At 37.8% G+C, this 14023-nt stretch overlaps 1 protein-coding gene across 1 annotated transcript; it reads right to left on the bottom strand.

The window, feature by feature from the left end:
- Nucleotides 1-7212: 7212 nt before the first annotated feature.
- Nucleotides 7213-12870, bottom strand: snrpc (small nuclear ribonucleoprotein polypeptide C). The gene is made up of 6 exons (XM_023272140.2): nucleotides 12780-12870; nucleotides 11503-11545; nucleotides 11287-11395; nucleotides 10088-10147; nucleotides 9027-9131; nucleotides 7213-7741 (listed from the first exon to the last, which is right to left on the bottom strand). The coding sequence occupies exons 1-6, from the start codon at nucleotides 12785-12787 to the stop codon at nucleotides 7620-7622; spliced, it is 447 nt and encodes a 148-aa protein (XP_023127908.1). The 5' UTR covers nucleotides 12788-12870; the 3' UTR covers nucleotides 7213-7619.
- Nucleotides 12871-14023: the final 1153 nt, after the last annotated feature.

The following is a 14023-nucleotide window of genomic DNA, read 5'->3' as shown; positions in this document are numbered from 1 at the left end:
AGAGGTTATATGAAAAATTTATAAAGTGAAGTTATTCCAAATTTAGACTTTCTGAATTGGGGAAAACAAAAACACTGCACAAGAGAATATCTCCCTTTGTGTGCTTTTGTTTTACATTTTCATCAGCTTTTGAAAACTAACTTTTGCTGTCAGAGATGTTGGTGATAGATACCTGGGATAGACGGTGTTTATTTTAACAATTAATCATGGTAATAACATTGAGTGTTCTCTAAAATGATTTAACAAGTAAAAATTATTATTTTATTATCATAACAATACTGTAACAATGGAGTAGTGAAGAATGCAAATTTTTAACCACACACAGATCTCTGTTTAAGAAACAACCTTCTTAAACAATGAGGCAAAACTATTATTACCTACATTAAAAACAATGGCTAATTTAGATGGTAATCATTTTGTAAATCAAGCATTTGATCAACAAATAATCTAACCTCAAGCTCCATTTAGTAGCTGCTTTCAACTCCATCTAAAGTATCGTTATCTGCTGCAGATACATAATTGTACATGTTTACATTCCCATGTTTTATAAGAACTTAGTACAACAGTTACTTAAAACTGAGCATCAAAGTTCAGCCAAGGACACAGAGACTGACAGAGATCGGGTGATGTAATCTAAAGCCCCAGAACAGCTTTTGCTGCCATTTGTGAGAAGAGCTTTTAAGCTCACATATGATTTGTGTATAGAAATTTTAAGAGGCTGGAATCATGCCAGCCACCTGCAGATGTGATGAAGCTGGAGGCTAGAAACAAGACAGAGTGCAAGGTCTAATTTCAGTGTAATTATAATTTTAATATTGGCCAATGCATTTAAAAGTTATTTTAGTTATGCTGCTAAATAAGAGCTTCCTTTGGGCCTGACATTACTGAGTGAAATCAAAAATGTCTGACAGATCAGCTGGGTGGTTTTTCATGCATTTAAAGTTTAAAATTCATTAAAATTAAAATGATGCTCTGACTTATTAGTAAGAAATTTCCTTTTATTCTCACAAATAGTTGTAACTGTGTCAATGCACTGTTGAGTGTCCAGTAGTGGCCTGTCCCTTTGACTTTATGAAACTCAACTTTAAAGTACAAAATACTCTGTATGCAAATGGTGAGAGATGAATATTTAACATGGTTATTTATAAAACATGGCAACGGCCAGCACAGTGGAGCAGGTGAAGGAGAATCACTGTCACTGTCCACAGTGTACAGCTGGCCGGTGGCAGAGCTGCCGTGGGGCTGGCTAAAGACAGTTCATACTGAAGTAGGGCAGCTAACAATGTTATGTGCGCTCAAAATGTTCACCCAATGGCAGCCAGTGACTAGTTCTTACAGTCACATTTAGAAATTTCGTTGATGGCGTGCTGTCATTTTGCTCAAGGACACCTTGGCAGGACACATAGGCTGTTAGCAGTTATTGGATATTTTCAATACAGTGGAGTAAAACTAACCACTCTTCATCTGCCACCCGAGAGTGCTACATTGTGCCATCAGTAAATCAATCCTGGAGGGAAAAGAAATAATAATTCTATCCTTTTCCTGGTCACTGACAAGACCCACTAATCAAATTAGTCATAATTGAATCTGATTTGATGTCATTCATTTGCTAACCACCCAGGCATTGCATTTCAGCATCTCCGTGGAATAGAAGAATTCACTGTGATCTGGAAGTGAGCCTTTGAAGTGCAGCAAAAAGTTGGCAGAAAATGTGACCGTACACGTAAAGGTAGAACAGCTGTGTTTTCTACAACAGGTTAGTGAGAAATCTCTATGCAGGCATTGCTTTGTTTTCTTGGGTGTTGTGGTGTAGTAAGTCTGTATCAGGCCGTAGGCCCATGGGAGCCCCTGCTGGCCAACACAACCACTGTTTGAAACAAGCAGATTCAAGAGGCTCTCCCTACGGCCAAGGAAAATGGATATTGATCTGGAGCCATGACTAAATGGATTAAATTACAGAGTAGTGTTGGTAGCAGGGAAGCAGAGAGAAAGAGACAAGAGGGAGGAAAAGGAGAGGATGTAGCAGAGATGGGAGGGAGAGACAAAAGGGAGGAGGAAAGGAAGAGACGGGGTATTGAGAGAGTCAACCAAAATCTTTTCCTTGCAGACTGCTTTTCTTTCTTCCTGATTCCCTTAATCAATAGGCCACCCAGCAGCCCTGTGCAATCATCCGCTGCATGCCATACTCCTGAGCATCCTCCTGGTCTTCATGCAGTTATGAGCCAATTGGCTTTGGAGGAATTGCTAGTCAGGGGATTATCATTTTCCATTCAACCAAGGCTGTTGAGTGGTAAGAATGCCAACTGCATGCTGGAAGCAAAAGAAGATCCATCATCATGAATACAGAACTCAAATGATCCTGCAGAGAGTGTAAGTCTGGGCGGATCCAGCCAGCCGTCAGTCACAGTCAGACCAGTTTGGTCTAAACAGTTAATCAATCAGCAGTCTTTAGTGAGCCCCTCTGCTTCAGCCTTGCTGATGGGTCTGGGAGGTGGGGGGGAGGGGGGCGAGAATAGCTTTCTGAGTGAATCTCCTGTGAGCTCTGTGTGCTGATATTTGTGACATTAATGCATCCATTTGTGAGAGCAATATCAAAGACGTGAGTTGTGAACCGCACTGTAAAAATTAAAAAGTTCGGAAAACCTGCAATTTTGCTGCGATGAATTTCAACTGAATTTTATATGTCAAAATTTTTACTCCGCCAAGGAATGCGGCGAAGTTATGTGACGATTGGGGTACGTTTGTCCTTCTGTGAATCCGTCTATCTGTGCACAACATTACTCAAAAACGGAGTAACGGATTTGGATGACATTTCCAGGGAAGGTGAGAAAGTACACAAAGACCACCTAATTACATTTTGGTAGTGATGCGGCTTGTGGTCTGGATACACGGATTTGTTAAGGATTTCTGCATCATTGCGAGATTACTGTAACTATGACTACAAGTGAAAACTACATGATCTGTGCTCAGTGCGAGGTCATTTTTTATTAAAGATTTCATCTGTCGAAAATGATACAAAGACCAAGCAGCCTTGGTGGAGTCAATTTACAGTCCGGGGGCCAAATCAGGTCAGCGATAAGGTGCTGGCTGACCCACTGACCACTACAGGCCTTTAATGTTCATTCAGTTTATCTGATGAATATTACTGTTTGTTTATGAACTGGCCCCTGGCTGTCTGTCTTTTTGCAAAAGTGGCCCCTAGGCAAAATGAATTGACTATCCCTGGCTTAGTGACTTGAAGAAACTAGAATATATGTCCTCATATTAACCAGCTTGTAGTAATGAACCCACAGAGATTTTAAACCCTGACTCTGCACCTCCCCTCAGTTCTACAGAGCTTCATAGCAGCTTTTAGCTAATAACTTTACTATACCTCATTGTTTTCAGCTGCTTTCAGCTTTAAAAAGCTCTATAAACCCACTGTGAACTACTACTGCTTAGCACCAAATGCCAAATTTAGTAAGGAAAATCTTCATTTTCACCCTGAAGGTAATTTCTTGGTTATCAGTGATGTTAAACATGCCATGTGTTATTATTTATTATTTTTTAAAGGCACTGCTAGCCTAGCGCTGAAATTGATATCACATATGGGTATTACAATATTGATCATAATAACCATTTATTGTGCAATTAATGCATGAGTTATGCTTGATTTTTCAAGGCAGAGATATGGATTCAGGTCTTAACCCTAAATGTCCACACACACGCACGCACGCACGCACGCACGCACGCGCGCACGCACGCACACACACACACACACACACACCACAACATGGAGTGGTTCTACACATACACATTCCAAGGACACACAGAGGTTTTGCTATGCCTCACGGTATACTCCTATTCCCTTATAAGGTAACAGCAAGCTACACTGAAACTGTTTATTTAAGGTGGGAAACCATAAAAATCCTTTGTATGGGACACCACCAGTAGCTGCATCACATCACAGCTAACAAAGGGGAAGAAATGACAGGTAGAGCACAGGAAGTGTTAGAAAGGAGGGTTCTTTTTACAGGGTGCGGCTCTTGTGGATTGGATGAATCGTGTCCCACGAGAGATGGACATATCTGTGCACCAGCCATAGGGAGAACTGAGTCTAAACCATGGTTCATCCCCACCTTCTAGCCATTCACATTTCATCATTTGAATTATATGTGTATGTCCTATAGCCAATCACATTGCACCATGTAGAATAAAATGTTATGTTCACATTCAGATTTCATCCTTTTCTGGAAAGCTGTTCCAAACGGAGGAGATCCTTGTACAAGATTTTTTGAGACACTGAGATTAGAAAATAAACAGCTTAATTAGAGAGAAGTAGTTTGTCTTCTGTCTCAAATAACAAACACATGATCCCACACATGCATATGTTAAATATGTAAAATCAGAACTGTAAGGAGCTTCTCTCCATGACAGATCTAGTATTTGCTGTGTAATTTACATGCTGCACTGTCAGTACTTCTACATACTAAATAGGACTACTACAAATGGATAGAACTATGGTCAATGTGGTTTGTTTTCATTTCAGTAAGTGTGCAGATTATGTTTATCATCCGATGGAAACATATTAAAACGATCTAACATGTAAAAGTCTTCAAATTAGAAAAAGCGTGCTAGGAAGTACATTCTTGAAATATATTCTTGGCATTTACCAAGTGCCAAACACAAATTAACAGATCTTTCTGACTTGTAATGAATTCCAGCTAAAGACTGTAAGTCATCAGATTTTTACCCACTTGTGTCCATTTGAAAATGCAGCTCAAGCTCTTATTCATCCTACAAGACAATAAGTCAGTGCTTTCAGTGTATGAAATAGTCCCAGTAATGGAAGCAGCAAGGAAATGCTGTTTCCCCAAAGGTCATTTCTTACACAATTGTTGAAAATATCTGAGAATAACAGCTTTTGTAGATTCTAATTCTACTCATTTAACTTTTAAAATCTCTCTCTAAACCCTGTAGTGGATGTTCACGAGCAGTTTCCCGTCCTGTAAGATTCATTATAATACAGATTTCTCATGATTTCCTCAACTCCTGAGCTCTAATCATAAACACTTTTCACCACTGCACTTCATTCCCTTCAGGGCAACGCTCCACTTCATGGCTAGATTGAATATTCATAAAGACTCTTCAGATTTCAGATGACACACAGGCATCTGCCTATGCTCGACATATGCATAAAATGTGCATTAACATGGTTTTATTTCTGTCTCACTGACGTGGAGAGTGGATGTTTATAGGACCTTTAATGGAATCCATCCCTTAGAGTGGCCATCAGATTGCATGTATCTACCAAAGTCTCTTTGAAGATCATAGTTTACAGCATGCATGACTGACAGCTCCAAAAACTTATCTGATGTGGTGCACAGCACTGTAACAGTTTGTATTGTCTTTGCAGTGCTTTCCCTCCCGTACGCAAGTATATAAATTGGCAAACACAGCGTGAAGCATATGGCTATTGCACCCAACACATTTGTTTCTTTTTTATATGTGGCCTACAAATTTCCTAAACCATAAAGCCACAAAAATGTCCTCTGGGAGCAGGAGATACAAAGAAATTTGACAGTCCATGGAAGCACATAATCAGTCACTGCACATCATTCCAGTGTCTTGGTTCTAATTGCGAAGCATTCTAACTCTCTAGCTCCATCTGTTGAGACGTTTTCATAACTGTCGGCAGACGCTTGTGATTACAGACACAGAAGTTACAGGCCAGCTAGAGGAGAGCAGTGAATTCTTGCAAGGCACTGTAGATACAAATGTCAGCTGAGATAATGATTCACTAGCTGCTGCAGATTCTTATGTAAGAGCTGCAGTCCTTCAAACATGCTTGACTGAGTAAACTAATGAGGGCCAGGTCAACTTTCTCATTTGTCTAGTGGAACAATATTAGAAATCTCCATCTGGTTTCTGTACCTGCTTGTAATATTCAGGGTCATCCGGGGTCATACCAGATGAGGTTACACGCTGCACAAGTCATACGTCTATCACGGCTCACACTCCTAACAAACACATTACCACCTGCAGGCTGAGAGGACATGTCACTTCCACTCAGGGACACTCTGGGTGGCAGGACTGGGTTCAAACCAAGGACCTTCATGCCATCCTGTGACAGTGCCAACTCCAAAACACTCAACTTGTTTCACAGCTTCAGTCTTGTGTTTACTCATTCTGTTTAAAAATATCAGGGAACATTTTCTGGATTTCATGGGATTTAACTCTGAATTTCAAAAGCAGAACAGGTACAATTCTGAGCGCATTTTGTTCACATAGACTGTACTCCACTTACAAAGTTATAGTTTGCTTTTATTTTCTCTTTCTTGGGGCTCAAATATATTTTTGAGCGATGCGTGTAGGTTTAAAGACATATCTAACATGCTAGAATACAGTCAACAGCATAAAATTGCATTCAACTACCAGCTACAAGCTTTAATTTCAAAACTGCAGCAGCCTAATGGCCTCCAGAAATCCATGTCTAAGCAGATAAGCTATCACTTAAACGAGCTAAAAACTGGTAGCAGAAAGTTGCATTTAACAACATTAATGCGGAGCAGTGTTATTTGCCAATCACTAATGTTCTAGCTCCTCTAACTCCTAGTGGGCTCTTAAGCTACAAAATGCTCTACTCTGGTCAACAGCTAGTTGCTAATTTTGCTGCACAGTGAAGTTTTCAAGCTTTTACATACAAAAAACAACCAGCTAAAGACATTTAAATGCTGTGTAGAGCTGATGGAATCTGTAATGAAGTAATGTAGTGTGTCTGTGGGTTTGTCAATGCTTTGCCCTGTTTATATATTTTAAAGGGGATTATTAAGGAACATTACTGTTACAAACTGTATTTATTAAAACAGAAAAACTATAAAATTCTGTGGAAAAATTAGGAAAACTGAAACACAGACTCAACTGAATTCTCCAATGATTTTGTCAACTCATAATTTTCAGTTCCACTGCCTGATTAGAGCTCTTCTTAGGACTGTGTGCATGCGTGTATAGACTGGGTTGGATTAAAATCCTCTTCTCTCCAAGTGATAACTTACCCTGTAATCACTGTTATTGGTACATTAGGTTTATGACTTCACATAATTTAAAGCTGTGCTCCAGAGAGCTTCAGTCTGACTAGAGGTCTAATCAGCCAGAATAATTAAAAACGCCACTGTTAGCGCAGAGCCTGAAACCTTAAATAAGCCGTTGATATGAACTGAAATCCAAATTAAACCAGTTTAAATCACCGTTTTATTTTTTTCGAACCAATGCAATGAAATACAAAAAAACCCAAAACATTTTAAACCTAAAAACAAAGCAAAAACATAGCAACAAATATCGTCAAATCAAACACGCTCTTTCAGTGTTTTGGCTGAACAGTATGCTAGAAAAGACATAGGGGATCTGAAATGAATTCAAATGAGGTGAAGAGTAATAAATACCAGAACATACAAGTAATTATACAAAAATGGCATAATTACAATCAGGGACTTATGTTCGAGGTTGGCGAGAAGTTGACTAGACATTAAAAACTTGCACTGATAAATCCAAGACTTTAACAAATTGTCTTCACTAGACAGTGTCTGTCCATGGCAATTAAAAAAAAAAAAAAAAAAAACACGCAGAGCTTCCACTTCGCCTTATCTGTCCGGTCGCATCATGCCCGGCCTCACTGGCATCATCATCGGTCGAGGGTGACGCATCATGTGTGGCGGTCCTGGCATCATCTGCATGGGTCCTCCCATTGGTGGCCTCATGCCTCCTAAATGTCAGAGTGATGGGAGACGCAAGTTAGGTATTGATTTATGACAACAGCTTTACATCAAGAAACACATGAGTATATTTAGAACATTAAAGCTGGGTGGAAACTTACAGTTTTATCAGATATCAACTGTTCCTGTGCACACTGATTTGTTTTCTTATGGTAATTAGGGTTTCAACTAACAATGAGCAGCAGGTAACAGTAAATTCTATACTTTTTCTCTAATGGATTTCAACAATTTGCTAAACTGTATACTATTTATTACTCTGCCAAGGAATGGCAGAGTTATGTGATGATCAGCGTATGTTTGTCCGTCTGTTTGAAACATTACTCTAAACGGACCAATGGATTTGGATGAAATTTTCAGAGAAGGTCAGAAATGACACAAGGACCAAGTGATTAGATTTTGGCAGTGATGTGGTTTATAGTCTGAATCCATGGGTTTGTTAAAGATTTCTGTATCATTGCAAGATAGCGGCATGGTGTCACTGTAACTATGACTACAAGTGAACACTACGTCAGTTTCCTGCTGACAATCACGATTGCGATCCAACTACAAATCCACCGCTGTGGACTTATCGGGACTTACCTGTTGGAAACGAGACAAGGAACAATTGATTAAATTGTGGGGGTGTTTCAGAGTCCCATCATTTTCCGCCACCCGCTACAAATTTAGGTCATGCGATTGGTATCCGTTCATAACGTACACATGCAGAACACACGCCTGTGCTCAGTGCAAGGTCACTTTGTTTGTGGGTACATCTCTATTAAATGGCCACATTCTATTGTGCCGTGATTTCTACCACAAATTTTTCCAAGATTGCAGCCATCGGAAATGATACAACCGAGCAGCTTTGGCAGAGTACTGCGCTCTCTGAGTGCTTTTCTTGTTGACTAATAATGTCACAACAAGAACACAATACGATATAAACAAAAAATATATTACTTTAAGAAACCTTAGGAAATGAAGGTAGCAACTACTGTCGCTTTCTAGACTATTTCATCCAAGAGAAAGACAAATGGGGAACAGAATTATTCTTTTAATCACATTACTAGGGATAGCGAGGAGAATTAAAGGACACAAAAAACTGCAAACAAATCAAAACCCTGAGGTCAACAGCCTGCTCTTTACATGTGACCACTGCTGACTGAATTAACACAAACTTGTCTAATGTGAGACTATATATCTGAAATATCTAAAATAAAAACATTCAGTTTCTACAAGCAATTTCATTCATGTTCCAGTTACACAAAATAGGGATCAGTGAGGCTTCATGTGTCTTACCAGGCCCACCGGGCATCATCCCATGAGGTGGAGGTCCCATCATGGGCATCATTGGAGGACCTCCCATGGGGGGTGTTGGCAGCATACCTGGACGAGGAGGACCACCTGTAGTACAAACAGCAAATATTAGTGTGCAGGTCTAACTATGTACATTAATTATCAGGTTCATGTGCATCACAGTGAACTATAATATTTTGAGAGCTCAATAAGCAGTTATTTCTGACAGAAATAACTGTGTAAATTGTCAATTGTCAACAAAATCACATAAACACCAAGTAGGCTACCTTTGCTAACACTACCACAGCCTCTTAGCATTTTTTGCCCGATACATCTCAGTGCTCTACTTGTTGTCCAACTTAGAAACTCAAAGTGCCAGAAGCAAGGACTCTTACATAACTTACAATTGCTGCTAATCTGCATCCAGTGGACACGCTGAACACAACTTAAATTTCTTCTTTGTATTAGTTAATGACATATTACAGCACAGATGGTTGCTACATCATCCTGCAGCAATGTAAAGTTTCACATTTTTCTTGGCTTATTGTTATGAAATGTACTTCAATGGAGCTTTAAATACGGAAATAGTCTGACTGTATTTCCTATATACGCTACCATTCAAGAGTTTGGGGTCACTTAGAAATGTCCTTGTTTCTGAAAGAAAAGCAGTTCTTTTCAATGAAGATAACGTGAAATGAATCATAAATCCAGTCTAGACATTGCTAATGTGGTAAATGACTATTCTAGCTGGAAACGGCTGATTTTTAATGGAATATCTCCATAGGGGTACAGAGGAACATTTCCAGCAACCATCACTCCTGTGTTCTAATGCTACATTGTGCTAGCTAACCATGTTGAATGGCTAATTGATAATTAGAAAACACTTGTGCAATTATGTTAGCACATGAATAAAAGTGTGAGTTTTCATCGGAAAACATGAAACTGTCTGGGTGACTCCAAACTTTAGAACGGTAGCGTAAAAATAAATGTAACTATAAAAAGCCAGGACTCATGTTATGGTTGGCTAATTAAATTACTACAGAGCTGAAAGACGATGGACTCACCTGGGGGAGGGCCACCAGGGAATGGTGTGGGAGGAATCTTTCCCTGCTGAAACGCAGCCGCTGTTGGGAGAAAAGACAACATATTAACACAAAATCAAGCAAATATTTCAGAGTATGAATCACATACAGAACAGAATCTTGTCATTGCTGTTTGTTAAGAACTGACTGAAGCCTGTTTCATACTCAGTACATGAAATGCAAACAACATATTGGGTCTTTAACATTTCTGAACAGCAAAATCACAACATTGCAAAAAAAAAAAAAAATTATTATTTTTTTGTTGCAAAGGATAATTTACACTGTAATACAACACATACCTCCACAGTGGACAACGATACACATTAGCTTTGCATCTCATATGTGGATTAGTGGTTTGTAATCTCAGAGGGGGCCCAAGTAAGCTGGTGTATACAGTGCACTGTTTGAGCAGAGAGCTTGCGTATCCCACACACGTGCAAAAGCATGCCTTGTGTGGGATATGCAACTGGCTTTTACTCTCCGCATCTAACAGGCTACTAAAAATGGAAAAGAAAAAAAGCTTGTAGTGCCCACATTCAGAGTGTGAACGGTTGACTGCACAACCAAACAAATCATCAGTGTGATACTGCCACGACAGATTGCATTCATGAAAGGGTGGGCAATCTGATGATCTTCGAATCTTACAATCTAGTATATGATCTGCTTTTCAGAGGAATCGAGCAGATCATTTCATTAAATAAATAACAGCACTCTCCAAACTTCACTACTCCCCATGAAGTAAGCAAAAGCTTGATTGGTTGTGACACAATTAGGACAATGCTCATTGGATGCACTTTGCATCTTGGATATGTAATTTATTTTGTAAACAGAAGGGAGCAAAGCAGACAAAGAGTATCATTGAGCAGCTCAACATCCCCAAATAAGATGCACCATAGCGACAGAGATGGGAACTGTGATTCAAAATGTGAAACGTTATTTTACCCAAAAGATCATACAATGATTATACAATGATCTTTTGGGCCAAGTTGCCCAACCCTACTTTGACATTTAAGTTAACCATACTGCTCACATGAACTTTATGTCTTGTACTCTTATACATCTAGACTTTTCCCAAATCTTCCAGGTATTAAGATATCGATAAACAGGCCAAGACACCCCTACACCTAACCATGCAGTAATTTTAATCTTTACACAAGACACCAAGACGGACTTTTACTTACTTGTTTTATCAATCAGGCTCTGGGCCTGCTCCTCCATCCATTTCTGGTAGTAATCTTTCACATTTTCTTTGTGTTTTCGGCCACTGCAGTGGGTCTTCCTCACTGACGGCTTAAACAGAAACAGAATAAAATTACAGACATTTAACAGTACTAAATAAAAGAGATTTTTTTCATACTTTTAAACAATTTGATTTGATACATACAAACACAACTTACCGAATCATGTGTAAGATATGTGTCACAGTAGTCACAGTAAAACCTGTGAAATGTTAAGACCGAGGTTAACACAAAAAAATCCAGATCCACAGCTGCAGAGGTTTTCAAACAACAACAATGCTTTAAAACAAACAAAATATAATACAAATGAGTAAAGCCATCATTACCTCCTGACTAAATATTCTCTTCAAAATACTCAGAGAAATGCATTTTAGTTAGGAAAGAGTTCTATGTAAGTACACCTACATTGTGCCAAACATTCAGCAGACAATTCATTGTCTGTTTTGAGTTTTATATCTCATACAGAAAAGTTTACTCTTCCGTAGAAAATATTTACCCATGACAATGCACAATCCTAGAAGTTTTAGTTGCACACCTGTTTAATCGTGATTAATTTTCAGTAAAATGTCACTTGTGACTTTTTGACTCACGTACAGTTAACAACTAGTGAAAAGTAATAATTAAATGACTACATTTTACATTAAAAAACAAAGCAAAACAATGCATGATGTTATTAGCATCACGTTCATCATGTCTCTGATCTTCTCACTTTCTTTGCTACTTATTTTATTGGGATGCGTTGATCTTGGCAGCTGCAGCCATTTAACATTTTGGTTCCAGTTAGAACGCTGAACCTGGAGGTAAAATGGTGTTACTGTGAGTTAAGAAACAAAACTGCTTATGCATGTATGCATTTATGACTAAATACCACTAAAATACACTCTTGTCCTATTCAGAGAAAATGCTGAGCGCACACAGCAATTACTTCGAACCAAAAAGGGTGACAATGTTGGTTAGACGTGGATAAGAGGTCTTAAAATCCTGAAATAAAAGACATTTTCAACAAACTGTAACAGAGAAAACTCAATCTGCTGAAAAAGACCATGCGTTACGGTCGGAAATTCCCGAACAAACGATCACTTTAAATTGGAATTTAAGTTGTTTGATCAACTACATTATAATTCAAATCATAAAATGTTACATTACCCCTGGTTAATTAACTCTAGATAACAAAAACTGTGAATATCAACGAGCTACGATTGCCCTGTGTGCCAGTCTGAGGTGGTAAACGTTTAAATCGAGTTTCGCTCCAGTGAATAGACAGAGCCCAAACAAAGCTCCCAGCGCTCATTTGAAAACGACTCGGTTTAATACATTTGTTTCCAGATTTTAACCGTCCGCCCGTCGTCACTTAATACAACTATAAACGATTATTAACGTTATTGAAATAACAGAGTGAAAGATTTAGCAATACGAACAAATACACCTGAACTTACTTAGGCATGTTTCACAGCGACCCCAGCCGAGAAAGCGCGATTCCGGTGTTCCCAATGAAGGTTCCGACCAGATATGAAGAGTAACTCAGAGATAGTTCCGCCTCACCGTGAGGCTGAACATAGGACGAAAAAAAGATGGGTTTTTTTGTTGCTGTTTTTTTTTTTTTTGATCGTTTTAATCTTTTTCTGAATATTCTTTGATAAGTAAGCCACTTAGCAAATAAAAAAAAAAAGTTAAGTAAGAGCAGATTTTCAATTGTTGACCCATTTTCACATTTTACCAGCGAAGCATGATAATAATGTTAAGAACGTATTGCTTGAATATTTTAGTCCCTGCAAATCTCAAATGACAGTTTAAAGTGAAATTTTGCTTTGGTCAAATTAAAAACATCAACCACTTTAGGTAAACTTTTCATGATTACTTCATTTGTTGTTTCAATAGTCCAAAATTTTAAAGAAAATGGTGCAGTTTGCAATACCTCAGTACAACAATAATCAACAACTATATGACAACATTTTTAGATATTATTTTTAAAAGTAATCTATCTTTGCAACTATTGCATGTTTTTTTAATATATATTTAAAAAAAAAAAAATATATATATATATATATATATAAATAAATAAAAATAATATGTATAACATATTAATATATATAATATCTAAAAATGTCGTCATATAGTTGTTGATTATTGTTGTACTGAGGTATTGCATGAAAAAAAAAAAAAAAATATATATATATATATATATATATATATATATATACATTTTAATGTTGTAGCTAGTTGAAGTGAATTTCATTTTAATTTACAGTTTTATAGATGTTTAACCATATATAGGGTTCACTCATTCCTCAAAGTCACTAAATATGTCAATACAAGTACAATATCTCATACTATTAGGTGGTAAATATACATCACCTTATTAAATCATGAAAATTAACAATTATCCATAGCAATTAACTAATTCAGCAACATGACGATCCAGGTCCAATAATAAACAAATATGTACCTGTACTTGAACACACTTCTTCATCTATGCATGTCCACTGTAAAACATATACTAACAAAAAGTATCCTAGACCAATTCATGTCCAATTCCTTTGACAATAAATTACTGTAAATAGAAAATGCATCAAAAATGGTTGTCATAAGCACACAGTTGATAATTCCAACAGTAGTCTACATTTCTTTAAAAAACAAAAAACAAAAACACAATTCATTTAAGTCTGCCTATACAATAATA

Source organism: Amphiprion ocellaris, chromosome 5, assembly GCF_022539595.1.
Source record: "Amphiprion ocellaris isolate individual 3 ecotype Okinawa chromosome 5, ASM2253959v1, whole genome shotgun sequence".
NCBI classification, from domain to species: Eukaryota; Metazoa; Chordata; class Actinopteri; family Pomacentridae; genus Amphiprion; species Amphiprion ocellaris.
The sequence above is the reverse complement of the archived record's forward strand: the minus strand, read 5'-3'. Positions and strand labels throughout refer to the sequence as shown.